Source organism: Stenella coeruleoalba (assembly GCF_951394435.1).
Source record: "Stenella coeruleoalba genome assembly, chromosome: 1".
NCBI classification, from domain to species: Eukaryota; Metazoa; Chordata; class Mammalia; order Artiodactyla; family Delphinidae; genus Stenella; species Stenella coeruleoalba.
The window spans coordinates 40,665,368-40,690,467 of record NC_137169.1 but is presented as its reverse complement, the minus strand read 5'-3'; the positions used below and the strand labels follow the sequence as shown (position 1 = coordinate 40,690,467).

The 25,100-nt window shown below is 36.9% G+C and overlaps 2 protein-coding genes across 3 annotated transcripts in view; one reads left to right on the top strand and one right to left on the bottom strand.

Annotated features, from left to right (window-relative positions):
- Positions 1 to 25,100, top strand: part of LOC307188045 (BEN domain-containing protein 5) — a gene marked incomplete at its 3' end in the record, with an annotated part of 1,401,459 nt that overhangs the window by 409,885 nt on the left and 966,474 nt on the right. The window lies entirely within an intron of this gene.
- On the bottom strand, positions 7,475 to 21,409 carry LOC307193524 (putative ATP-dependent RNA helicase DDX5; the record flags this gene model as incomplete). Its single annotated transcript, XM_079935622.1, is given in 4 exon segments — positions 7,475 to 7,769; positions 7,771 to 8,510; positions 8,514 to 9,449; positions 21,404 to 21,409. Coding segments are annotated over 4 exon segments (1,977 nt in total).

Below are 25,100 nucleotides of genomic sequence, written 5' to 3'. Positions count from 1 at the left end.
ATGGTAGGTACTGTTATTATTTATCCCTATTTAAAGATGAGGAAACTAAGGGACAAAAAGGTTAGGTAACTTGCTCCAAGGCCATTTAATACAAGGTAGTTTAGCTACAAATTCTAAGCTCTTAAACATTATATTTTACTACATTTCCTTAGGTAACAGAATCTTCATCTATGTCACTTTCCTGCTCAGAAACCTCCAATGGCTCCCTAAAGTGCAAACTTTTTACCTTGGCATTTAGAGGACTCCCTGGTGTCAAACCAGTCCTTATTTCTAGCTGCATTTCTCATTACTCATCATTTTGAAAAATCTTGGGCTTTGGAGTCACAGATACATGTTTTTATTGCTCAGTCCTATCATTAAATAGCTGTGAAAATCTTGGGCAAGATAATTTATATTTCAAAGTATCTAAAAGTTGAGGGTAATAAAACTTGCCTCAATAGGTAAATGAAATAAGGCATATAAATGCCTAATACAGGGTCTGACATAGAGACAATATTATTTTAAAAATGCTTAGTTATCCTCCAGCAAAAACTAATCTGCCCTACACTTTCCTACCTCCTTCCCTTTGCTTATGTTTCCCCTACAGTAAGTACTTTAAGCAGGGACTGTGTCTTTCTTCCGTCATCCTCAAGTCTTAGCAGAAGCATTGGGTTTGGACACATGGTAGCTGCTGGCTTAAGTGAATCATGTCATCAGATGCTTGAAATTGTCTGTGTTCAGTGCTGTAATCCTCAGACTAAGGAGAAGGGAAGGAAGCTATTTATATGCCATGCCTGTCACTTTATATACCTCATTTTTTGGAATATTCATAATATTCACAATAATATGAAATAGTCATTATTATTTTCATTTTACAGATGAAGAAACTTAGATCTAAGAGAATAAGTGACTTGCTTAAGGTTACATAGTTAGGAGGTTGCATAGTTAGGAGGGATTTGAACCCATACCTATCTGACTTTCTGCTTCACTGGCTTTATTTCTGTTTATTAGTAAAAAGAGACACCATCTGATCTACTAGTTGTGGTGGAGTGATTGAAATCAGAGCCATAAAACATTGTCTGGCCAACTTCTTCATTTTACAGATGAGGAGACTCCGACCCAGGAAGTATAAGAGGTTTACTCAAGGTTACTTAAAGAAAGAAAGCCAAACTGGGTCTGAGTTCCAAACCAGCTCTAAATATAGTAATTTTCTAAGAGACCTAGATGCCTCTCCCTTTGTGGACCAATAAAATGTATTTTTCTTCTGAACTTCTGGCCCTCCACTTAGGCCCTTATCTTATCACCTTCACAAACATAGACTACCTTATTTAGGTTAGTGAGATATCACTATTAATTTTTCTTCTGTGAGCCACATTAGAGGTCAAAGGTGGTAAGCCCATGCTATGCTTAGTTTCTAATTGTAAATGTTGGAGCAGAAATACATCTAGTTATCTTCCTGAAATTTCATAACAGTAATATTACCACTTCTTTATCTGGAACTTCTAACTTTTAAAAAAAACATCTTTTCATATTTTGTGTATCTCTGAAGAAAAGATTGGAGGATTATATTAGATGATCCCTAAGATCTCTTAATTCTGAGGTTCTGATTCTGTGATTTTGATGCTTACAACTTAATTTTACATTTTATATTTACTTGTGTGACTTTGATTCATCTTTGCACTATGAATTCCATGAGGGTGGAGCCAGTGTCTGTTTTTGCTCACTCTTGTATCCCCAAAGCCTGCACATAATAGGTACCCAGAAAGTATTTGTTGATTGAATAAAGAACTATGTGAGATTGCAAGGTGATTATCATCGCTATTTGTTATATTACTAAATCAAAGCTAAGAAGAAAAATGACTTGTTTAAGAACAACTGCTATTTAGTGGCAGAGCCATTCGGAAACCCGTATCTCCTGGCTCTTGGGTTGTTGGCATGAGCAGATAAAGTAATAAAATTCTGAATGCTCATAGATTATCTCATGCCTGTTTTTAAAGTCATTAGTAGTCATGTGAATTAAGCTCTTAAATACTTATTTAATAATAAAAGACTCCTTTAAAAAAAAATAAAATGACAAAAACTTTAAAACACTTACAGATAATTACTTTTTTCCTCTCAGAAGTACCTGAGTTCTTAGTTGAATTTTCTTCAGCTTTCAACTCTAGGTTAAGGGAAATTTTTCTTTGAGTCTTGCTGCTTGTGGTAGAAGTTATTGAAAAGGCAGCAGCTTCACACACTCACCAGAATAAAAAAGACTGAAAACACTAAATGTTAATGAAGTTGTAGAATAGTAGAACTTTCATATACTCTCAGCAAGTCAAATCCAGCTTATTTGGTTTTTTATGGCTCTTGAGTAAAAATGATTTTTACAGATGAACATTTGCAATTGATTTGATGATAGGCAACACTGGCTTTGCCTCCCAAATTAGAGAAATGATATTCCCACAGAAAATTCCATTCTATTCATTACTAAACCTGTATTACAAAAAAGAGCTCATTTTAGTACTATTATATTTTACATTTCATCAATAAAAATGTTGTGGAAATGTGTTTTTGCTCTTGTTACATAAGTTCCAATATAATATACTTGGTTTTTGCCTCTGCTATCTGGCCCTTTACAGAAAAAGTTTGTCAACCACTGTAATAGATATTGTACATACTAACTTATTTTTTCTTCATCACATCCCTGGCAGAGATACATTATTATCCCTCATTTTTAGATAAGGAAACAGGATCAAAAAGACCCAATGTCAAATGACTCCTAAGTAGCAGAGCTCAGAATCTCTTAGGATTAATTTTGGTTTGATACCGATACCTGTATTTTTGTGCTCCACCATGCTGCCTTCTTCCTTAAAGGGTGTGAGTGGAACAGACCTTTCAACCTCCTGAGTCTGGGCCTGGTGACAATCTTAGTCCTGTGTACAAATGTCTATGGGAGGCCCAGCCCTGGTTTTACCCATACTAATTCTTCCCTGCCGTGAAATCTAGTGTCTTATTCTCTCCTTCTATATTCATATCTTATAATCTAGACCATTTTACAGATGAAAAATTTGAGGCTAGAGAGTTTCAGTGGCTTCCCAAGGTCTCATAGTTTTTCTCATAGGAAATACCTGGAAAAGCACTCTTCTCAGATTTGCCTTTGATTCCTTGTGCATGTTCCCAGATATTCCCCCAAATGTGAACATTTTTGATGCTTAATTTCTCTATTCATAAAGTAGGACTGATAATTCTTGCCCTGCTTTTATCATTGTGAGGATCAAAGGGGAAAGTTTATATGAAAAGCATTTGAAAACCATTAAACATTATCATTGTACATTATTGTCATGATTGTTATTATTGTTATAATTATTGCTATTTCTGGGAATCTTTCTAATTTATCACTAATCAAAATAATATCATCAGGATCTCCAAATCTGTTTTTTCTTTTGAAATCAAAGATCCTACAGATGTGGCAGAGACAACTATTGTGTGTCCTGACATTCATGCTTTAAGGTCTTTAGTGTTGAGAGATCAGCACAGGTTTTCTTGGTGCTCTATCAAATCTTATGTGATTAAAGGTACTGAGTGCACTAATGTAATCCTGTAATTAGATGTTATTATGCCAAAGGGTATACTACACCCTGCCCCCATTCGAAGATGTGAGTTGACTTTTGAGAATGTGCATATTGAAGAGAGAATAGACCTCTAATTAAGTAAATAAATTTAACTCCTGGAAAATTATATTTTAATAAGACAATTCAAACCACAAAAAATGACAATTAAAGTATATTAAAGTTGTTCTAAAAATCTCAAAGCAAGGATATTCACCATGTTAATGATGAAGCCAGGAATAGATCCACAGAGTCAAAAGCCATAGCTCATATACTCTGTGTCTCTCAGCACTGGGAGTTTAAAGTTAGATTTCAATGTGGGCTTCTGTGGATTTTATTTTGTTAAGATTTGGATGAGGGTTATGAGAAAATATCCTACTTAATTAAAATATACCCTAAACTGTCCTGTAAGAACTGAGGTTAGGAGTGAGTAAGCTCTGGAGGGAGGGAAGCAGGGCTAGACTGGTGACCTTGTTTCCTAAAATCTTATCTTCACCTTCCCAGTCCCTCCCTCTGATCTTGCTGCCATCAGAGGAACACTGTTACCTCTTTTTCTTTAACATCTTTATTGAAGTATAATTGCTTTACAATGGTGTGTTGGTTTCTGCTTTATAACAAAGTGAATCAGTTATACATATACATATGTTCCCATATCTCTTCCCTCCCTGTGCTATGCGGCTGCTTCCCACTAGTTATCTATTTTACGTTTGGTAGTGTATATATGTCCATGCCACTCTCTCACTTTGTCACAGTTTACCCTTCCCCCTCCCCATATCCTCAAGTCCATTCTCTAGTAGGTCTGTGTCTTTATTTCCCTCTTACCCCTAGGTTCTTCATGACCTTTTTTTTTCTTAGATTCCATATATATATATATATATCTTCTTTTCAAACCCCATGTTTGAAAACCTTGTATACAAACCCCTTTGCTTGGGTCTTTTAAAAAGGGCTATGACAGCCTAGCATTTTTTTTTAACATCTTTATTGGAGTATAATTGCTTTACATTGTTGTGTTAGTTGCTGCTGTATAACAAAGTGAATCAGCTATACGTATACATTTGAAATAAACTTTATTTACTAAAGGGAGCAATGTGTTTAAGTAAAATGAGGTAGGGTTGATTTAAACAGTAGATTTTTGTCAAAGTGATACAGAAATACATCAAAAATCTTGAAGATCTTCTGCCCACTTTTTAATAAGATTGGGCTTTTTTTTTTTTTTTTTGCTATTGAATTGTATAAGTTCTTGATATATCGTTATAGTGTACACTTAAAACTAATAATATTATATGTTGATTATACCTCAATAAGAAAAAATCATGAAGCTAGAACCCATGACTAAGATTTGGGAAACATACTAGTCTGTCTACAGGCTTTTCTAAGAGGAGGCTGCTGCCACATTGCGGTTTCCTCTCACACCCATCTTTTCCTTTTCTGTGTCCCAGTCATCCTGGCCCTCTTAGATCCTCTAGTGTCCCATGCTACCTCTTGACTCAGGGATTCTGTGCCTGCTGCTCCCTCTACCTGAAAAGCTTTCTTACCACCCCTATAAACATACCTTTTGTCTGTTGTTCCCAATCAACTGTCAGATCTCAGTGGAATGGCACTTTCTGAGAGAAACCTGGCTCCACATTCTAAATTATCCCACTGTTACATGCTCTCAAATCATCCTGCACTCTTTTATTAAAAAAAAATGCTTTTTAAAATAAATTTATTTATTTTTGGCTGCATTGGGTCTTTGTTGCTGGGGCTTTTCTCTAGCTGCGGTGAGCAGGGGCTACTCTTCCTTGCGGTGCTTGGGCTTCTCATTGCAGTGGCCCCTCTTGTTGCGGAGCACAGGCTCAGTAGTTGTGGCACACGGGCTTAGTTTCTCTGCGGCATGTGGAATCTTCCCAGACCAGGGCTTGAACCCGTGTCCCCTGCTTTGGCAGGTGGATTCTTAACCACTGAGCCACCAGGGAAGCCCTCATCCTGCACTGTTTTAAATGCGTACTTTCATTTATATTAGTGTGATTATATGGTTATCTCTCTCTCCCTCTACTAAACTATGTGCTCTACAAGGTCAAGGACCACGCTTTTTCCTCATGTTGTACCCTAGGGCCTCCACAGCACACAGTAGGCATTCACTAAATGTGTTAAATGAATGAATAGAAAGAAATGATTGCAAAAATACTTTGGCTACATAAAAGCTAAATTTCCAAAGGAGATTTAGGATCCCAAGAGAAATATACCATTCTTGCTAGTGTCATCTTCAGCTCTTTAAAAAAAAATTATTATCAACATCCTTTTTTTCAGAGTGATGATGACTCATATCTGCTCAAATAAAATAACCTTCATATCTTGCCAAACTCATTGAGCAGAAGCAGTCTGTTCATTTGCTGGTAGAAACAGAGAAGGGAAAAGAGGCTATTACAGGGTTTATGGGTTCATTTTTTCCCAGTAACAGGTTCTCCCCAACATGCTAGGCAGTTCTCTAAATATAGCGAGGCAGAGACAAGTGTTCTACCGTGGATCTCTAGATCAGTATTCTGACAAGTAGAGAACAAGCTAGCTAGACTCAAGGTTCAGAAAGTACAAACTGGTTTTATAGCCCTAAACTGGATATATATGTCTTCTCCATGACTCACTCTCCTTCCTGACCTACAGAGTCACTGCAGCTTCATGTGCTCAGTTATGATTGTCTCCTCCTTGCGAATCTTCTTGGCCTCAGTTCTAGGTAATAAAAATAAATTTTTCTTTTATGTGAACGTGATTCTGATTAGTTTTTTTTTCTTAACCTCTTTATTGGAGTATAATTGCTTTACAATGTTGTGTTAGTTCCTGCTGTATAACAAAGTGAACCAGCTATATGAATACATATATCCCCATATCCCCTCCCTCTTGCTTCTCCCTCCCACCCTCCCTATCCCACTCCTCTAGGTGGTCACAAAGTACCGAGCTCGTCTCCCTGTTCTATGCAGCTGCTTCCCACTACCTATCTATTCTCTATTTTACATTTCGGAGTGTATATATGTCAATGCTACTCTCTCACTTTGTCACAGCTTACCCTTCCCCCTCCCCGTGTCCTCAAGTCCATTCTCTACGTCTGCATCTTTACTCCTGTCCTACCTCTAGGTTCATGAGAACCTTTTTTTTTTTTTTTAGATTCCATGTATATGTGTTAGCATACAGTATTTGTTTTTCTCTTTCTGAGTTACTTCACTCTGTATGACACACTCTAGGTCCATTTACCTCACTACAGACAACTCAATTTCATATCTTTTTATGGCTGAGTAATATTCCATTGTATATATGTGCCACATCTTTTTTATCCATTCATCTGTCAGTGGACACGTAGGTTGCTTCCATGTCCTAGCTACCGTAAATAGTACTGCAATGAACATTGTGGTACATAACTTTTTTTGAATTATGGTTTTCTCAGGGAATATGCCTGGTAGTGGGATTACTGGCCATGTGTTAGTCCTATTTTTAGTTTTTTAAGGAACCTCCATACTGTTTTCCATAGTGGCTGTATCAATTTACATTCCCACCAACAGTGCAAGAGGGTTCCCTTTTCTCCACACCCTCTCCAGCATTTATTTATTTATTTATTTATTTATTTATTTATTTTTCCAGTCTTCAAATATTTTTTATTGGAAGACCATGCATTGCCTTCATTTATTGTATTTCAAATCACTATACGTATACTTTTGTGAAAACACTGCCTGCATTTTCTAGTACAAAGAAACCAAAAATTGTTTCAGGAATGTAGAGAAATTTCCAACTTAAATAGCGAAAAAGTGCACCATAATTACTGCTGCACTGCAGTCATTTCTTCATTTCCCATGTTTCTTAAATGACTACCTTGTGTGATAACACACGATATAAAGAGTAATTATGAAAAACAGACATTTACATATACTTCTAAAGTTTTATTGAGAATATCCTATTGGCATTGGATAACCAATAGGCGCAGCTGTAGTAGCAGGATATGCATATGCCTGTTGGTTCATACCATTGTGCATATTGGGAATATTACGTCCATATTGCTGAGTGCTATCATATCCATTCTGGTAAGTCCCTGTTGGATTACCAGTCCTAAAGCTGCTCTGTATACCAGCAGACACAAAATTACTTCCAGAGCTCCCATTGGTGTAATCTGAAGCACTGTAAACACCATTTTGAGTTTTTGCCCCAAAATCTCTCTTAAGCAGACTAGAGTAACCTGTCATAATTTTCCCTGTCTCTAAATGTATTAAATCCACCCCTTTTGCCAACAGAGTATCTGTCCCGATGGTCATCCTTCATGCCTCCTCTACCCCTGGAACGACCTGAACCTCTGTCTTCGACCAACTGAAGCAATTTGGGATTAATTTCTTGATTAGCTTCACGAAGCACAGAGATAAGGTCACTCACTTGCTTTATGTTATCAGGTGTAAAGAAAGTGTATGCTGTGCCTGTTTTGGTACTGCGAGCAGTTCTTCCAATTCGATGAATGTAATCCTCTGAGGAGTTAGGGTAGTCATAATTGATGACAAATTTCACATCTTCCACATCTAGCCCTCTGGAGGCCACATCTGTAGCAATCAGAATAGGAGCCTTTCCATGTTTGAATTCATTTAGAACCCAGTCACGTTCCTGTTGACTCTTGTCACCATGGATACCCATGACAGGCCACCCATCTATCCTCATTTTTCTAGTGAGTTCATCACATCTTCTTTTGGTTTCAACAAAAACAATGGTTTTAATCATCTTCTCACTCATGATCTCTTCCATTAAATGAATAAGCTTTTCTTCCTTTTCTACATCATGACACACATCCACAATCTGAAGAATGTTGTGATTTGCACTCAGTTCTAGTGCACCAATGTTTATATGAATATAGTCTTTCAGGAAATCTTCAGCAAGCTGTCTTACTTCTTTTGGCCAAGTAGCACTCCACATTAGGGTTTGCCTATCAGGTCTTATCTAATCCACAATCTTCCTTATTTGAGGTTCGAATCCCATATCAAGCATTCTGTCTGCTTCATCAAGGACAAGATAGGTGGTTCTTCTTAGATTGGTTTTCCCACATTCTAAAAAGTCAGTAAATCTTCCAGGTGTTGCAATACAGATTTCTACATCTCTCTCCAAATAACATATTTGTGGTCCCTTGGGAGCACCACGATAAATACAAGTGGACTTCAAGCAACATGCTCTACAGTATTCAGCAGCTACTTGCTGTACCTGTTGGGCCAGTTCCCGAGTTGGTGCCAGCACCAAGCAAATAGGTCCGTCACCTCTCTCTAGGAGTGGCTGATGATTGATGTGGACAATGGCAGGCATCAAATAAGACAACGCCTTCCCAGGTCCAGTTTCTGCTACCCCAACCATATCCAATCTATTTAGAGCAACTGGCCATCCCTGAGCTTGAATAGCTGTGGGTTCAGTAAAGTTCTGCCTTGCAATCACGTCCATGACATTTGGAGGGAAGTTCGCTTCATAAAAGTTCAGTACTGGCTTTGGGCAGTTGTGACCTCTAACTGTAATTTCCTTGCTTCTTCTGTATGTCTCTCCCTCTTGTGCTGTACACCTAGCCAAATCAGGGTGTTCTTGATAAAAATTCTTCTCAAATTTGGACAGCTCATCAAGATTCCACTTCTTTTTAACCAGTTTCTCCCCAGGGTTTCCAAACTTCTTTCCAGATAACGGCCCTGCCCTACTTCCTCCAAATCGAGGGACACGAAACCCTCGATCCCAGGTGCAGTCTCGGTCACTCGAATAACCCAACGTGGCGTCAATGGTTGCGGTTGGTGGGAAGTGAAGCAGAGAGAATCGAGCGCTACGAGTAACCGGAGGTGGCTCCAGCGACAGCGAACTCTTGCGGGGGAGGCAGCGGAGGGATGGCGATGACAAGAGCTGGGGCTGCTGCACAAAAGTCCGGTGGAAATGAATGAGGTCTCCAGCATTTATTGTTTGTAGATTTTTTGATGATGGCCATTCTGACCTGTGTGAGGTGATACCTCATTGTAGTTTTGATTTGCAGTTCTCTAATGATCAGTGATGTTGAGTATCCTTTCATGTGTTTGTTGGCCATCTGTATATCTTCTTTGGAGAAATGTCTGTTTAGGTCTTCTGCCCATTTTGGGGTTGTGTTGTTTATTTTTCTGATATTGATCTGAATGAGCTGCTTGTCTATTTTAGAGATTAATCCTTTGTCAATTGCTTCATTTGCAAATATTTTCTCCCATTCTGAGGGTTGTCTTTTCTCTTGTTTATGGTTTCTGTTGCCGTGCAAAAGCTTTTAAGTTTCATTAGGTCCCATTTGTTTATTTTTGTATTTATTTCCATTTCTCTAGGAGGTGGGTCCAAAAGGATCTTGCTGTGATTTACGTTAAAGGGTGTTCGGCCTATGTTTTCCTCTAAGAGTTTTATAGTGTCTGGCCTTACATTTAAGTCTTTAATCCATTTAAGTTTATGTTTGTGTATGGTGTTAGGGAGTGTTCTAATTTCATTCTTTTACATGTAGCTGTCCAGTTTTCCCAGCACCATTTATTGAAGAGGCTGCTTTTTCTCCATTGTATACTCTTGCTCACTTTATCAAAGATAAGGTGACCATATGTGCATGGGTTTATCTCTGGACTTTCTATCCTGTTCCATTGATCTATATTTTTGTTTTTGTTCTAGTACCATACTGTCTTGATTACTGTAGCTTTGTAGTATAGTCTGAAGTCAGGGAGCCTGATTCCTCCATCTCCGTTTTTCTTCCTCAAGATTGCTTTGGCTATTCAGGGTCTTTTGTGTTTCCATACAAATTGTAAAAATTTTTGTTCTAGTTCTGTGAAAAATGCCATTGGTAATTTTATAGGGATTGCACTGAATCTGTAGATTGCTTTGGGTAGTATAGTCATTTTCACAATATTGATTCTTGGAATCCAAGAACATGGTATATTTCTCCATCTGTTTGTATCATCTTTAATTTCTTTCATTAGTGTCTTATAGTTTTTTGCATACCAGTCTTTTGACTCCTTAGGTAGGTTTATTCCTAGGAATTTAATTTTTTTTGTTGCAGTGGTAAATTGAACTGTTTCCTTAATTTCTCTTTCAGATTTTTCATCATTAGTGTATAGGAATGCAAGAGATTTCTGTGCATTAACTTTGTATCCTGCTACTCTACCAAATTCATTGATTAGCTCTAGTAGTCTTCTCATAGCATCTTTAAGATTCTATATGTAGGGTATCATGTCATCTGCAAACAGTGACAGTTTTACTTCCTCTTTTCCAACTTGGATTCCTTTAATTTCTTCTTGTTCTCTGATCGCTATTGCTAAAACTTCCAAAACTATGTTGAATAACGGTGGTGAGAGTGGGCAACCTTGTCTTGTTCCTGATCTTAGGGGAAATGGTTTCAGTGTTTCCCCATTGAGAATGATGTTGGCTGTGGGTTTATCATATATGGCCATTATTCTTTTGAGGTAGGTTCCCTCTATGCCTACTTTCTGGAGAGTTTTTATCATAAATGGGTGTTGAATTTTGTCAAAAGCTTTTTCTACATCTGTTGAGATTATCATATGTTTTTTATCCTTCAGTTTGTTAATGTGGTGTATCACATTGATTGATTTGCATATATTGAAGATTCTTTCCATTCCTGGGATAAACCCCACTAGATCATGGTGTATGAACCTTTTAATATGCTGTTGGATTCTGTTTGCTATTATTTTGTTGAGGATTTGTGCATCTATTTTAATCAGTGATATTGGACTGTAGTTTTCTTTTTTGGTGACATCTTTGTCTGCTTTTGGTATCAGGGTGATGGTGGCCTCATAAAATGATTTCAGGAGTGTTCCTCCCTCTGCTATATTTTGGAAGAGTTTGAGAAGGTTATGTGTTAGCTCTTCTCTAAATGTTTGATAGAATTTGCCTGTGAAGCCATCTGGTCCTGGGCTTTTGTTTGTTGGAAAATTTCTAATCACAGTTTCAATTTCAGTGCTTGTGATTTGTGTGTTTCTATTTTCTATTTCTTCCTGGTTCAGTCTCGGAAGGTTGTGGTTTTCTAAGAATTTGTCCATTTCTTCCAGGTTGTCCATATTACTGGCACATGGTTGCTTGTGGTAATCTCTCATGATCCTTTGTATTGCTGCAGTGTTAGTTGTTGCTTCTCCTTTTTCATTTCTAATTCTATTGATTTGAGTCTTCTCTCTTTTTCTCTTGATGAGTCTGGCTAATGGTTTATCAATTTTGTTTATCTTCTCAAAGATCCAGCTTTTAGTTTTATTGATCTTTGCTATCATTTCCTTCATTTCTTTTTCATTTATTTCTGCTCTGACGTTTATGATTTCTTTCCTTCTGCTAACTTTGGGGGGTTTTTTGTTCTTCTTTCTCTAATTGCTTTAGGTGTAAGGTTAGGTTGTTTACTTGAGATGTTTCTTGTTTCGTGAGCTAGGATTGTATTGCTATAAACTTCCCTCTTAGAACTACTTTCGATGAATCCCATAGGCTTTGGCTCATCGTGTTTTCATTGTCATTTATTTCTAGGGATGTTTTGATTTCCTCTTTGATCTCTTCAGTGATCTCTTGGTTATTTAGTAGGGTATTGTTTCACCTCCATGTGTTTATATATTTTATATTTTTTTTCCTGTAATTGATATCTTGTCTCATAGTATTGTGGTCAGAAAAGATACTTGATACGAATTCAGTTTCTTAAATTTACTGAGGCTTGATTTGTGACCCAAGATATCATCTATCCTGGAGAATGTTCCATGAGCACTTGGGAAGAAAGTGTATTCTGTTGTTTTTGGATGGAATGTCTTATAAATATCAATTAAGTCCATCTTGCTTAATGTGTCCTTTAAAGCTTGTGTTTCCTGATTTATTTTCATCTTCCATGATCTGTCCATTGGTGAAAGTGAGATGTTAAAGTCCCCTACTATTATTGTGTTACTGTCAATTTCCCCTTTTAGGGCTGTTAGCATTTGCCTTATATATTTAGGTGCTCCTATTTTGGGTGCATAAATATTTACCATTGTTATATCTTCTTCTTGGATTGATCCTTTGATCATTATGTAGTGTCCTTCTTTGTCTCTTGTAATAGTCTTTATTTTAAAGTCTATTTTGTCTGATATGAGAATTGCTACTCCAGCTTTCTTTTGATTTCCAGTTACATGGAATATCTTTTTTTCAATCCCCTCTCCTTCAGTCTGTATGTGTCTCTAGGTTTGAAGTGGTTCTCTTGTAGACAGCATATATACAGGTCTTGTTTTTGTATCCATTCAGCCAGTGTATGTCTTTTGGCTGGAGCATTTTATCCATTTACATTTAAAGTAATTATCAATATGTATGTTTCTATTACCATTTTCTCAATTGTTTTGGGTTTGTTTTTGTATGTCTTTTCCCTCTGTTGTATTTCCTGCCTAGAGAAGTTCCTTTAGCATTTGTTGTAAAGCTGGTTTCATGGTGCTGAATTCTCTTAACTTTTGCTTGTCTGTAAAGGTTTTAATTTCTCCATTGAATCTTAATGAGATCTTTGCAGGGTAGAGTAATCTTGGTTGTAGGTTTTTCCCTTTCATCACTTTAAATATGTCCTGCCACTCCCTTCTGGCTTGCAGAGTTTCTGCTGTAACATCTGCTGTTAACCTTTTGGGGATTCCCTTGTATGTTATTTGTTGCTGTTCCCTTGCCACTTTTAATAGTTTTTTTTTGTATTTAATTTTTGATTGTTTGATTAGTATGTGTCTTGGCATGTTTTTCTTTGGATTTATCCTGTATGGGACTCTCTGCACTTCCTGGACTTGATTGACTATTTCCTTTCCCATATTAGGGAAGTTTTCCACTATAATCTCTTCATGTATTTTCTCAGTCACTTTCTCTTTCTCTTCTTCTGTGACCCCTCTAATTTGAATGTTGGTGCATTTAATGTTGTCCCAGAGGTCTCTGAGACTGTCCTCAATTCTTTTCATTCTTTTTCCTTTATTCTGCTCCCTGGCAGTTATTTCCACCATTTTATCTCCCAGCTCACTTATCCCTTCTTCTGCCTCAATTATTCTGCCATTGATTCCTTCTAGAGTATTTTTAATTTCAGTTATTGTGTTGTTCATCATTGTTTTGCTCTTTAATTCTTGTGGATCCTTATTAAATGTTTCTTGTATTTTCTCCATTTTGTTTCTGAGATTTTGGATCATCTTCATTGCCCTTACTCTGAATTCTTTTTCAGGTAGTTTGCCTATTTCATCTTCATTTATTTGGTCTTGTAGGTTTTTACCTTGGTCCTTTATCTGTAACATGTTTTTTGTCGTTTCATTTTTTTTTTCTTTTTTGATGCGTGGGCTTATATTCCTGTCTTACTGGTTGTTTGACCTGAAGCGTCCAGCACTGGAATTTGCAGGCAGTTGAATAGAGCTGGGTCTTGGTGCTGAGATGACCTCTGGGAGGCCTCACTCCAATTTATATTCCCTGGGGTCTGAGGCTCTCTGTTAGTCCAGTGGTTTGGACTCAGTGCTCCCATCATATGAGGTTTGGCCCAACCTCCGGCCTGGGAACCAAGATCCTGCAAGCTGCATGGTGTGGCAAAAAAAAAAAAAAAAAAAAAAAGAAATAAGAAGCAGTGCAATATCAAATAATATATAACAAAATAAAATTAGAAAGGTAAAAAAATATAATAGGAAAAATAAAAATATAATTGAAACAACCAGTTACTAGGGGTTCCTTCCGTCCCCTTTGGTGTCTGTGGTACCCCACCGGTGCCTGGTAGGTGCCCTAGTTGTGCGAATACACGAATTCCACGTCCTCCTAGTCTGCCATCTTGACTCCGCCCCACCCTCTGATTAGTTCTTTTTAACTTTCTTTTGTTCTTGAGATGTCCTTCCTGCTGATATTTCAAAAATGAGGTAGGCGTCTCTGCCTCATTCCCAGAATTACATCCCTCATTGATTTCTCTTTAATGTAACTAAAATTTCCCAAGCAAATCTCATTAAAGAGGATTGGAATAATTGGAGGAATGCTTCTTTTACTGAGGATCTGGGGTTTGTATAGGGTCAGAGTCTTAGTGCATGGGAAAAAGGAATGGTAAAAAACATCTTGCAAATAATCAGTGTTTGAGCATGGATATCACCTTTTTCCTTTAATTTTTAATGTTTTTTTTTTTAAAGAGAAAGCTATTCAATCATACCTGTTAATGCCAATGACTAATTTAGCTTCTCAGGAAATTTATACTTTCCTTGTCCTTATAGGTCCCTATCTATCTCTAGGATATGCCTTCTCTAATTATCTGCTCCATTATTCCCTTTTTGATTGACAGTCAAATCTTCCCCTATAAGAAATAAGGGAGAAGCTTGGATTCAACAGGCATAATAAACTGGTTCCCAGTCCTGCTTTTCACACTTTTCTAAGTGTGAAAGCCTTGGTTACTTCTGTAAAATGGTGAATAATAATAACTACTTCAGAAAATTGTGGTGAGCATTAAATATATGTACAGTGCTCAGTGTAAAGCCTGATACTTGGAAGTGCTCAATAAGTATTAGTCTGCTCCTCTAAGCTTGTGTAGCACTGGAGTTCTGTGTATTTCCATAGTTCATTCATAGCTAATTGGAAATAGAGATAGATAGCTACTGAATCCCATGAGAGTTGTAGGCCTATTTTAACAGCTCTCCTTACCTTGGGAAGTTTCTAGAATCTACTCACTTAGATTCACTCATACAGTGGAGTCTTGAAGTCTGACAATACTATCAATGTAGTGACTAAACCTTCATGTGGTAAAATGAGCACAGATGCAATTGCAGGAAAGTCCTTTAGTCAATTTCAGAGCTGTTTTGATTAGAAAGCAACGCTGCATATTGGAAAGAGCACGAGCCTTGGCATTAGACAGATCTGTGTTTTAATCCTGACTCTGCTACCTAGAAAATGCTCAATAAATGGCAGCCGATGTTGTTGTAGCAAGTTTGCTTTCACTAGAGATTTGATTTAACTTGACTAAGCCAGCCTTTTCTGGGACGGTTTCACCAGTGTTTCATTAAACATTGGCTTCTGTCTAGCCCTTTGCATATACTCACAGTCTCCTGACTTTGAATCATGATAATTCCTTCAATAGATAAATGAGTGAAACTTCTTATGTTCCCAGAACTAAGGTCAAATATGGCATTTCAAAGCCAGAGCAGCTTTTCTAGTGTCTTACTATCTTCTGCCCTTTTTTTTTTTGTTTCCCTTGAGGAGTGGGGGAGAACATGGTCAATTTAGAACTCCCTTTTCCTGTACTTTCCCCTTACACTATTTGGTAATTTAGCGTGGATGAGCTAGAAGGGAGACCTAGACATTTGCAAAGGTTTGGTTACAGCTAGGATGGCTTTATCTTCCCAGAAGGTCTACAAAACATCTGAGGCAGGAGGGGTTTTTAAAGCAGTTAAAGCTAATATTACGGTGCCTCCTTGGGAGTGTGGAAAGAATAATTAGGCATGAATTATGTAAGTAGGGCTGAATTAGGCACAGGGTTGGGTGCCTTAAATGAATTCTACATCCCAGGAGTCATTCATTCAACTATCACTGAGCTACTTTGTGTGGAGTGCTGGGGATACAGACATGGCCTCTCTACTCAAGAAGCTCATAGGCAAGCTCATTCAACTCTACCTGCCTCTGAGGTAGATTATTTTCTTTTCCTTCCTTATAGCTGATGAAAGAGGATCTCAAAGAGGTGAAATAGTTGGTCCAAAATTACACAGGTAGTAGGTAGTTAAGCTTAGCTACAAATCCTTTTCTTTTTCCTTTAATCAATATTTGTGCTTATTATGTGTTCTTTTTAGTTATGGCATGTTAGAATGAACGTGGAAGATATTTGTAGTGTATAGCTATAGCACTGTCTTCCTAGAATCCCTACTTTCTTCTTAGAAATTCTCCTTTTCCCACTCCAGCCATGTGGTTTGGAAAGGAGCTGCCTAAACCACATTTGGTTGATTCAAGCAAAAAAAATTAGAGTTATTCCCCAGGATTTTTCAGGTGGAAACTGAAGAAATGAGGTAAAATTTCCAAGATATGATACATTGGACTTACTAGCCATGATGTTCTCTGACTTTGAAGTAAGTCCATCTGCAAGTTAAAACAAAAGTAAACCAAACTTAACTCATGTAAGGGGCTGATAAAACTTTGATAACAAAACCAGACAAAGATGATACTAGAAGGAAATTCTATAGGTCCATAACACTTATATATGTATTAATGCAAAAATCCAAAATAAATATTTACAAATCAAATCCATCATGTACGCTAAAATACAGGAGTGTGTAGACAAAATAATTTTAAAAGGTGGGATTTATCAAAAAAATTCAAGGATATTTTAATTACTGTTAGTTTAATTTACCACATGAACAGTTTAAAGTAGCAAAACCTATATGATCATCTCAATAGATGAAAAAAAATACAAAATTCAATAACTATGATTAAATCTCCTAGAAAAGTGGGAATTGAAGGGAATTTCTTTAACTAGATAGAGATTATTTATTAAAACCCAAAATTGTTGTAAAAGCCTTAGAAACATTTTCCTTAAAAAGAACAAGAAAAGATGCTTGCTGCCCATGTGTCTATTCAACATTACATCTGAGGCTTTAACCCTTATATATAATATAAGAAACAGCAGTAAGAAACATAATTATCTTAAAAACAGGAACAATGCTATTTATTTACAGATGGTTTGATTGTGTACATAGAAATTTCAAGATAAAAATCCATAGAAAATCTACAGATTAACTATTGGAACTAATTATAGAGTCTGCTGAATACTAGATTAATATGAAAAAATTATATGTGATAAAAGTACAAAAATGTGTAGATAAAGAATATATAACAACTGCAAGATAGTGGTTATTTCAGAGACAGAAAAGGAGGAAAATGGTTTTCTAGTGAAGAGATGATTCCAAGAAAAACTTTAATATTTTCTTTGTCTTTAAGGATCTGAAGCTGGCAAAATATTAACACAAGTTAAATCTGGGTTTTTAGTATTCTTAAATACTTCATAACAAAAATTTAAAAATTCAAACAAATAAATGTTAGCTAGTATTGTAGATCTTTGAAAATAACATAATCAGCATTGAGGTTTAGCGACATTTAATTTAGATTCTTTTAGTCATAAAAAAAAAGAGTCTAATTTTTGTGGCTTAGAAACCTGGGTTCCAATTACTCCTGATGCCTTTGTCTTTAATTGTTGAAATCTACCCTTTGATTACCTGGTCAAGATCATGGATTTAGTAGTCAGAGTGCCAGAGTTGAAATCCTACCTGTATGAATTACTAGCTGCCTGACCTCAGAAGGACAGTTACTTTTCTAAACCATAGTTTTTCATTTGTAAAGCTAAGATGGTAATGGCACCTATCTCATATAGCTGTCATGAGGATAAAAATGACACATGTAAAACATTTAGTGCAACATCAGGTACACTGTAAATACATATAGATGTTAGATGTTGCTTAAACTTTTTGGACTTCTCAGGGCTATTATAAGAATTGAATGGAAGAATCTGAGTAAAACTCGTAGCATAATGCCTGGCACTTAACTAGTGCCTCCATAAATCTTAATTCCACTGCCCCTTTTCTGTCTCCCCTACTGTTCACTCTTGAACATTTAATTAGTTTTCTAAATCTAACCAGGTACTGTGTTGAGTATCTTTGATCGCATTTGACTTACGTTTTTTTCCTAACATTTGTAACTGTTTGGGGACAAAGAATGTCTTTCTTTATTCTTTTATCATAGCTTGAATTTTGTAACTATCGCTTACAACAGAGAAAAAATTATCCATACTATTTTTTCCTGTTTCTTGACTTAGGACACATACATGGAGTGCTAAGAGTGCCTGTTTGTCCTCTGGTTGTATGTAGAGAGATGTACTTTTTTTCCTCAGATTTCCAGAACAAGTTTATAGCATATGAAGAAATTTTTATTTATTCTGTTTAAACCAGGTGTATGGGTGGGTACCACTTCTAACAAGAGGTGAATTCATTAATCTGTTGAGTATTACTATTTTAAAAGAGCAAGGCTTATGGTGACATCTTTCTTAGATTACTTCTGAAAAACAGGTAAAGATTCTCTTTGTATTTCTATAAAGGTAGTTGAGAGTAAGTTGGGCACATAGTTGAGAAAGAGCATGTGATTTGCTGTCTGATTTCAAGGTGAATAATCAGGACTCTGGGGTCTGACTAACTGGAGCAGTGTGAGAAGGAAGGAGTCTCCATATACTCCCTCTAAAACAATCAGCAGCCTAGAGCAGCTCTATTACCAGGGCCTCCAATTGCTAATCAAATGAAAGGAATGTTTTCCTAAAATTTTTCCTTCAGATTTGAAAAAAGGGAATGTATTTTGATGTACTAAATTTCGTGGTATAATGAAAACAGAGCCAGTTGCTGTATTCTGATTATATAACAGGCATGACTGACAAATCCTTTGAGAAAATTGGCAAGCTAATGTTAATGCAATCTGTATTAACCTACAAGACTTACGTAGTCACTAATTTATTTTTAAATGAGTGCAAATACATTTTCCTAGGAAGGAAGCAAGGAACTTCTGACAATCTCAGTGTTACCACAGAGAGATGGAATAATTTGAACAGGAAGAGAGTAAACTAAAAATTCCCTTGTGTTTAAGAATTAAACACATCCCTCTCATCCCACCATAGTTAATATAGTATTAATAAGTCATTCCTAATAAGTGTGGACATCCCTCTCATCCCACCATAGTTAATCTAGTATTAATAAGTCATTCCTAATAAGTGTGGGTAACTGTAGTTTTGTCCCCTAACTCATATTTTATTATTAATTTATTCTTTCTTTAAAAAGAAAAAAGTTGGAGACAATATGATATAGTATAAAAAGCAAAAGCTTTTGGAGTTCAAATCCTTTCTTTCTTCGCTATCTGAGCTTGGACTATTTTCAGTTAAACTCTCTGAGTCTCAGTTTCCTCATCTCTTAAATTGGGATAACAGAAAAATCTTACCTTTGTAAAGCTGTGCCTTCTTAAATTGTATACCTTCGGCACCTCACTCTTAAAGAGGCACATACCTTCACTTCCATCTGGATTAAGAACCAACTTTTTTTTTTTTTTACTTTTATTTATTTTATTTATATATTTATTTACATCTTTCTTGGAGTATAATTGCTTTACAATGGTGTGTTAGTTTCTGCTTTATAGCAAAGTGAATCAGTTATACAGATACATATGTTCCCATATCTCTTCCCTCTTGTGTCTCCCTCCCTCCATCCTCCCTATCCCACCCCACTAGGTGGTCACAAAGCACCTAGCTGATCTCCCTGTGCTATGCGGCTGCTTCCCACTAGCTATCTATTTTATGTTTGGTAGTGTATATATGTCCATGCCACTCTCTCGCTCTGTCACAGCTTACCCTTCCCCCTCCCCATATCCTCAAGTCCATTCTCTAGTAGGTCTGTGTCTTTATTCCTGTCTTACCCCTAGGTTCTTCATGACATTTTTTTTTTCTTAAAGTCCATATATATGTGTTAGCATACGGTTTTTGTCTTTCTCTTTCTTACTTACTTCACTCTGTATGACAGACTCTAGGTCCATCCACCTCATTACAAATAGCTCAATTAAGGGAATACGGTCTGCAAAACCATTCTGGAGAACTGGAAGTTCTAATCATGACAAAGACATTGATATTTAGGAGGTACGAAAAGTTGGAATAAAAATATAAGACTGGAAAAAAAAAAAGAGAGACACTTACTTTCAGGGTTATGCATGTATAAAGTCGGCACCTGAAAGTGAATGCCTCATTAAATTTTGCACCGTTGGCACCTCATTTGCCTCACCTTCGTCCTAGACTTGCTGTCCTATATGGTTGGAATGTGATTTGTGGGCGGGGGAGGGGGTAGGTAAGAAGTGGGGTGGAGAATGGTACTAAGAGTAAAGAGGTATGCAGAAGCCTTATCACAAAAGGCCTTGTAAGTGATGTTAAGAGGTTTGAATGCTATCTGAGGGTTAATAATTTTAAAAAAAGATTTCCTGAGAAGTCATTAAAAATTTTTCACAGAAGAGCAACTTATTCAGAATTTCACTTGAGAAAGATCATTTTACCTGGTGGGTGAGGAAAGAATGTTAGGGGACAAAGACCCAATCAGCGCAATCCAAGTAAGAGGTGAATGCAATTCTTCAGGTGAGAGATGATGATGGACAAGATTGGCATAAAGACAATGGTATGGAGGGAAATGGAAGTGCTTGAGATATTTAACAGGTAGAATCAACAGAACTTGGTTGTGATTAGACACAGACAGTGAATTAAAAGGCGTAGAAAATGTGAACCAAGTTTTTGGCTTGGGCAACTAACTGTGTATGTTGTGGTGTCATGTCCTGAGAATAGGGAACAGTGAAGAAATAAGATTGAAGAGAAGATTATAATTTCAGTTTGAACATGTAGAATTTGAAATATCTGCAAGACATCAAGTAGAACTGGTTAGTAAATAGTTCACCCTATGGGACAGGAATTTAAAAGAGTGATCTAGGCTGGAGATACAGAATTGGGAACCATCCGTGTTTAAGCCATGAATGATATTGCCTGGTAATGGTATGTTGTTTGAAAAGAGGGCCTAGGAAAGAACCACAGTGAATGCCAGCTTTTAAAGGTTAGGTATAGGAAAAGAAGCCAACAAAGTTTGAGAAAGTTTGTCCAGGAAGATAGGAGGAAATCTACAGAGCCTCACATAAGAAACTTTGGTAACTCCTAACCTGTGCAAAACTCACCACTATGCCCCTTCCTAGAATGCAGTATGCAGGCATCCATTTCCCTTTACTTATAGCTTTTTGCCCTCATTCTGAAATGTGAAGCCTGGCCTGCCTCAAATTCCTTTTCCTAACCTATTTCTTCCTTGCATCAATTCCGGGCCTCTTGCTTCAGTGCCTACCTTCATCTTTGCACTATCCTTTTAGATTTGATGCTTGATTTTCTCCTTCTGGTACTGACTTTGTCCGTTATGCTTTGCTGCAATTTCCAATATGCTCCTAGACCCCATCTAATTCTCCTATCAGGTTCGCCTTGACTCAAACAGAAAGAGATCAGACAGCTCTTTCACCAGGTGCTAGGCCCAGTGGAGGCAGCATTTCATCATTATTACTGGGAGGTCACTGGGAGGTAAGCATTGGCTTACTGCTTTCGTAGTTCCTTTGGCCGGTACATTACAAACCTGCCTAAACAAGCCCATCCCATTGAGCTTACTTGCCTGAGGTATTTTCAATAGACAAAGTAGAGTGACAAGTCCTTAACTTACATAATAAGTTTGTATTAGATTCTATCTGAATTATATATAAAGTGGAGAGTATTATATATTGAAGAACATCAACAATTCTAAATATGCTTAAACAGAGAGAGAGAAGATAGCATATATATGAATCATTGTTTAATGAGCTTAAAATCTCTCCAAGAGGGAATCACAAATTCATACAATTTCCTTAGAATGTGTTCTTTAAACTTGTATGTCGGTTGGTGGAAAATACCATGAAAAAGACAAACTTCTGGAACTGGCCTTTTTCTGTGGAACCTTGCTCTCTAGGAAGGTCAAGCTCTAAGAAAAGTTGAAAAGGATGTTTGGCTATGAAGCTACTGGTTTAAGTAGTAACCAAATCTGTCTTCTACACATGGCCGATTCTTTTTGAAGAGATGTAACCCAGTACAGTACACCAATCTGAGCATCAGGACAACTTAATTCTATTTCCTGTTTTTACTGTAATCCACTCTTTGAACTTGAGGAATTTGCTTCCTCTCTTAAGACCTCAGTTTCTCTATTTATTAAATAAAGGAGTTAAAAGATTGGACTAAATTATTCCAAGAGCCTTTCTAACTAAGAATCTACCATCTTTGGTCAAAAAATGGTGCCTCACAGATCTTGATAAAAAAAAAAAAAAAAGATGAGTTCTGGGAAAGCCAGAATTTTTTTCTGAATAGGTTTTATTTGTTTGTTTCTTTATTTTTGTCACATGAATTTTGAAATAGAATCTCAGAGCTAAAAGAGAATTCAGTGTACAAGAATTTTCTCTAAAATGACCTGACCCAGTGGTTATTCGGCCTCTTTTTGGACACATCTAGTGATAGGGAACTCACTTTTTATAGAGTCAGCTCATTTTATTGTTGGACTGATCTGATGGCTAGTAAGTTCTTTCTTATATTAACCTGAAACCTGTCTCCCTATAGCTTCCACCTATTATTTGTGCCATCTGTCAGATGCACATACCTGATTTAAATCCCATCTTCACTACTTACTAGATTTGTGAGAGTAGGAATATCACTTAACATCTTTGAGTTTCTATTTCCTCATCTAATAATGGATATTTTGATTCCTATATTCCATGGTACTGTGATTAATGAGATAGTGCTTTAGGTTGTCTGTACTAGGCTCTAGTTGGGAAAGACTTCATAGGGTACTTGATATTTGGCAAAGATCATGAAGGATGGATAGGAATTTCTATAGAGGAGGGTGCAATAAGGAGGAGACAGGTAGATGACAGGTTGGTCGTTTGGGGCAGAGAGAATAGCAGTGAACCAAAAAAAGGAGGTATACAAATCAAGTTCAGAAATTCTCTAGTGGTAAGGTTTGGTTAGATTTTTCAATGCCTAGGGCCAAAGAGAGAGAGTGATAGGAGATGATCCAGGAAAAATAAGCTGCAGGCAGACTGTGAAAGGACCTGTACACCATGCTACATTCAAATATGCTACTTCCAGAGGTTACTGAGTTTAAAGAAAATCATAAAGAAAGAGTGGATAGCTGAGCTAGGATTTAAATTCATGCCTTCTGAAACTATGTCTCACAGCACCATAACTTTTGAGCCATTAAAAAATCATCCTTTTATTGTTATAGAATTACAGAAAAAAAATTCCTTCCTTCCGGCACTACGCACCAGAATCCAAGAAGAGCTCTGACCTAGTTCCTGAGGCCTTCCAGCAGGATAAATCACAGTGCTGTTCTGTCAGTGAAACTAGTGAATTTCTTTGCTTTCTAGGAGCCTAGGCTTATAATAGGAAAAAACATTAGGGAGAAAGAAAGGAATATTCTGCCCACTTCTCAAATAGACATGGCTGTACACTGTAGTAGAAAGTGCTCTGACTATGTGACAAACAAGAGTTAGGTTCAAATCCTAGCTCTGCCATTTACTAGCTGTATATGTAATATATTTCTCACTCTTCCCCTGAGCCTCAGTATGTTCATCAGTAACATGGGAATTATGGTGCTTCCCTGCCTATTTTTTCTGAAATCATTATAAGGGAATTCTATTATGATTGTCAAAGTCCTTTGAAAATCATAAATTGATATTTTATTACTACTATTATCAGGAAATCACCAAAGTGAGAGGGCATCAGTACAGATCAGGATTGCCCTGACATATGCTGTCTGGACTTAGGGTAAAATCAGTAAGATTTGTCTACAGTGGCTCTGACTTTTCCCCTCTGTCATTTTCCCTTTTTTTCTTTTTCTCCCACTCACTTCTTTTGGCTGAAAAGCCTAGTGTCCTGTCTTTTTCTCTTCTCTTCCCTTCCCAAATGTTCCCCGGATAAACTCTACTGGTATGTCATTGAGAAACAAGGTCCGAAGATCAATAATGAGATCTTCTGTCTTTCATAAAGGTTCCCATTGGAACTTCATCTTTCATAGAAAAGGAAAAAGTATTATTTATTTATTTTTTCATTCAGAAATTACTTGTTCAGCACCTAAAGTATATTTTACACATGGTGAAATATTTAGAGAGATTAGACAATCAAGAAAAGTAAGAACTTGGTGGAATTCAAGGACTTCTACTTCATTTGTTGATTTGTTCGTTTGTCATGTGTTCTATCTCGTATTCATTTAAAATTATGTGCTTTAGCACCGGCTATGTATTACTAGACATTGTGTTAGGCAACATGTGAGGCACCAAGGACCCAATGGTACCATTTAGATCATCACACATCAGGTTCATGCTGGTTCTAAATGTTCTTAGTTTATTCTTAGGCATAGGTCCTAGGAATGCAACACCTTGGTGTGGTAGCAAGAATCAAAGGAAGTGAGACAGTGTAAAAGGGTTGCCTTTTCTCCACAGCCTTGCCAATGTTTGTTATTTGTGTTCTTTTTGTTGATAGCCATGCTGACAAGTGTGAGGTGATATCTTTTATTTTTTAACATCTTTATTAAAGTATAATTGCTTTACAATGTTGTGTTAGTTTCTGCTGTATAACAACGTGAATCAGCTATATGTATACATATATCCCCATATACCCTCCCTCTTGCGTCTCCCTCCCACCTTCCCTATCCCAACCCTCTAGGTGGTCACAAAGCACCTAGCTGATCTCCCTGTGCTCTGCAGCTGCTTCCCACTAGCTATCTGTTTTACATTTGGTAGTGTCAATATGTCAATGCTACTCTCTCACCTCGTCCCAGCTTACTCTTTCCCCTCCCAGTGTCCTCAAATCCATTGTCTATGTCTGCATCTTTATTCCTGTCCTGCCGCTAGGGTCATCAGAATAATTTTTTTTTTTTTAGATTCCATATATATGTATTAGCATACGGTGTTTGATTTTCTCTTTCTTACTTCACTCTGTATGACAGAATGTAGGTCCATCCACCTCACTACAAA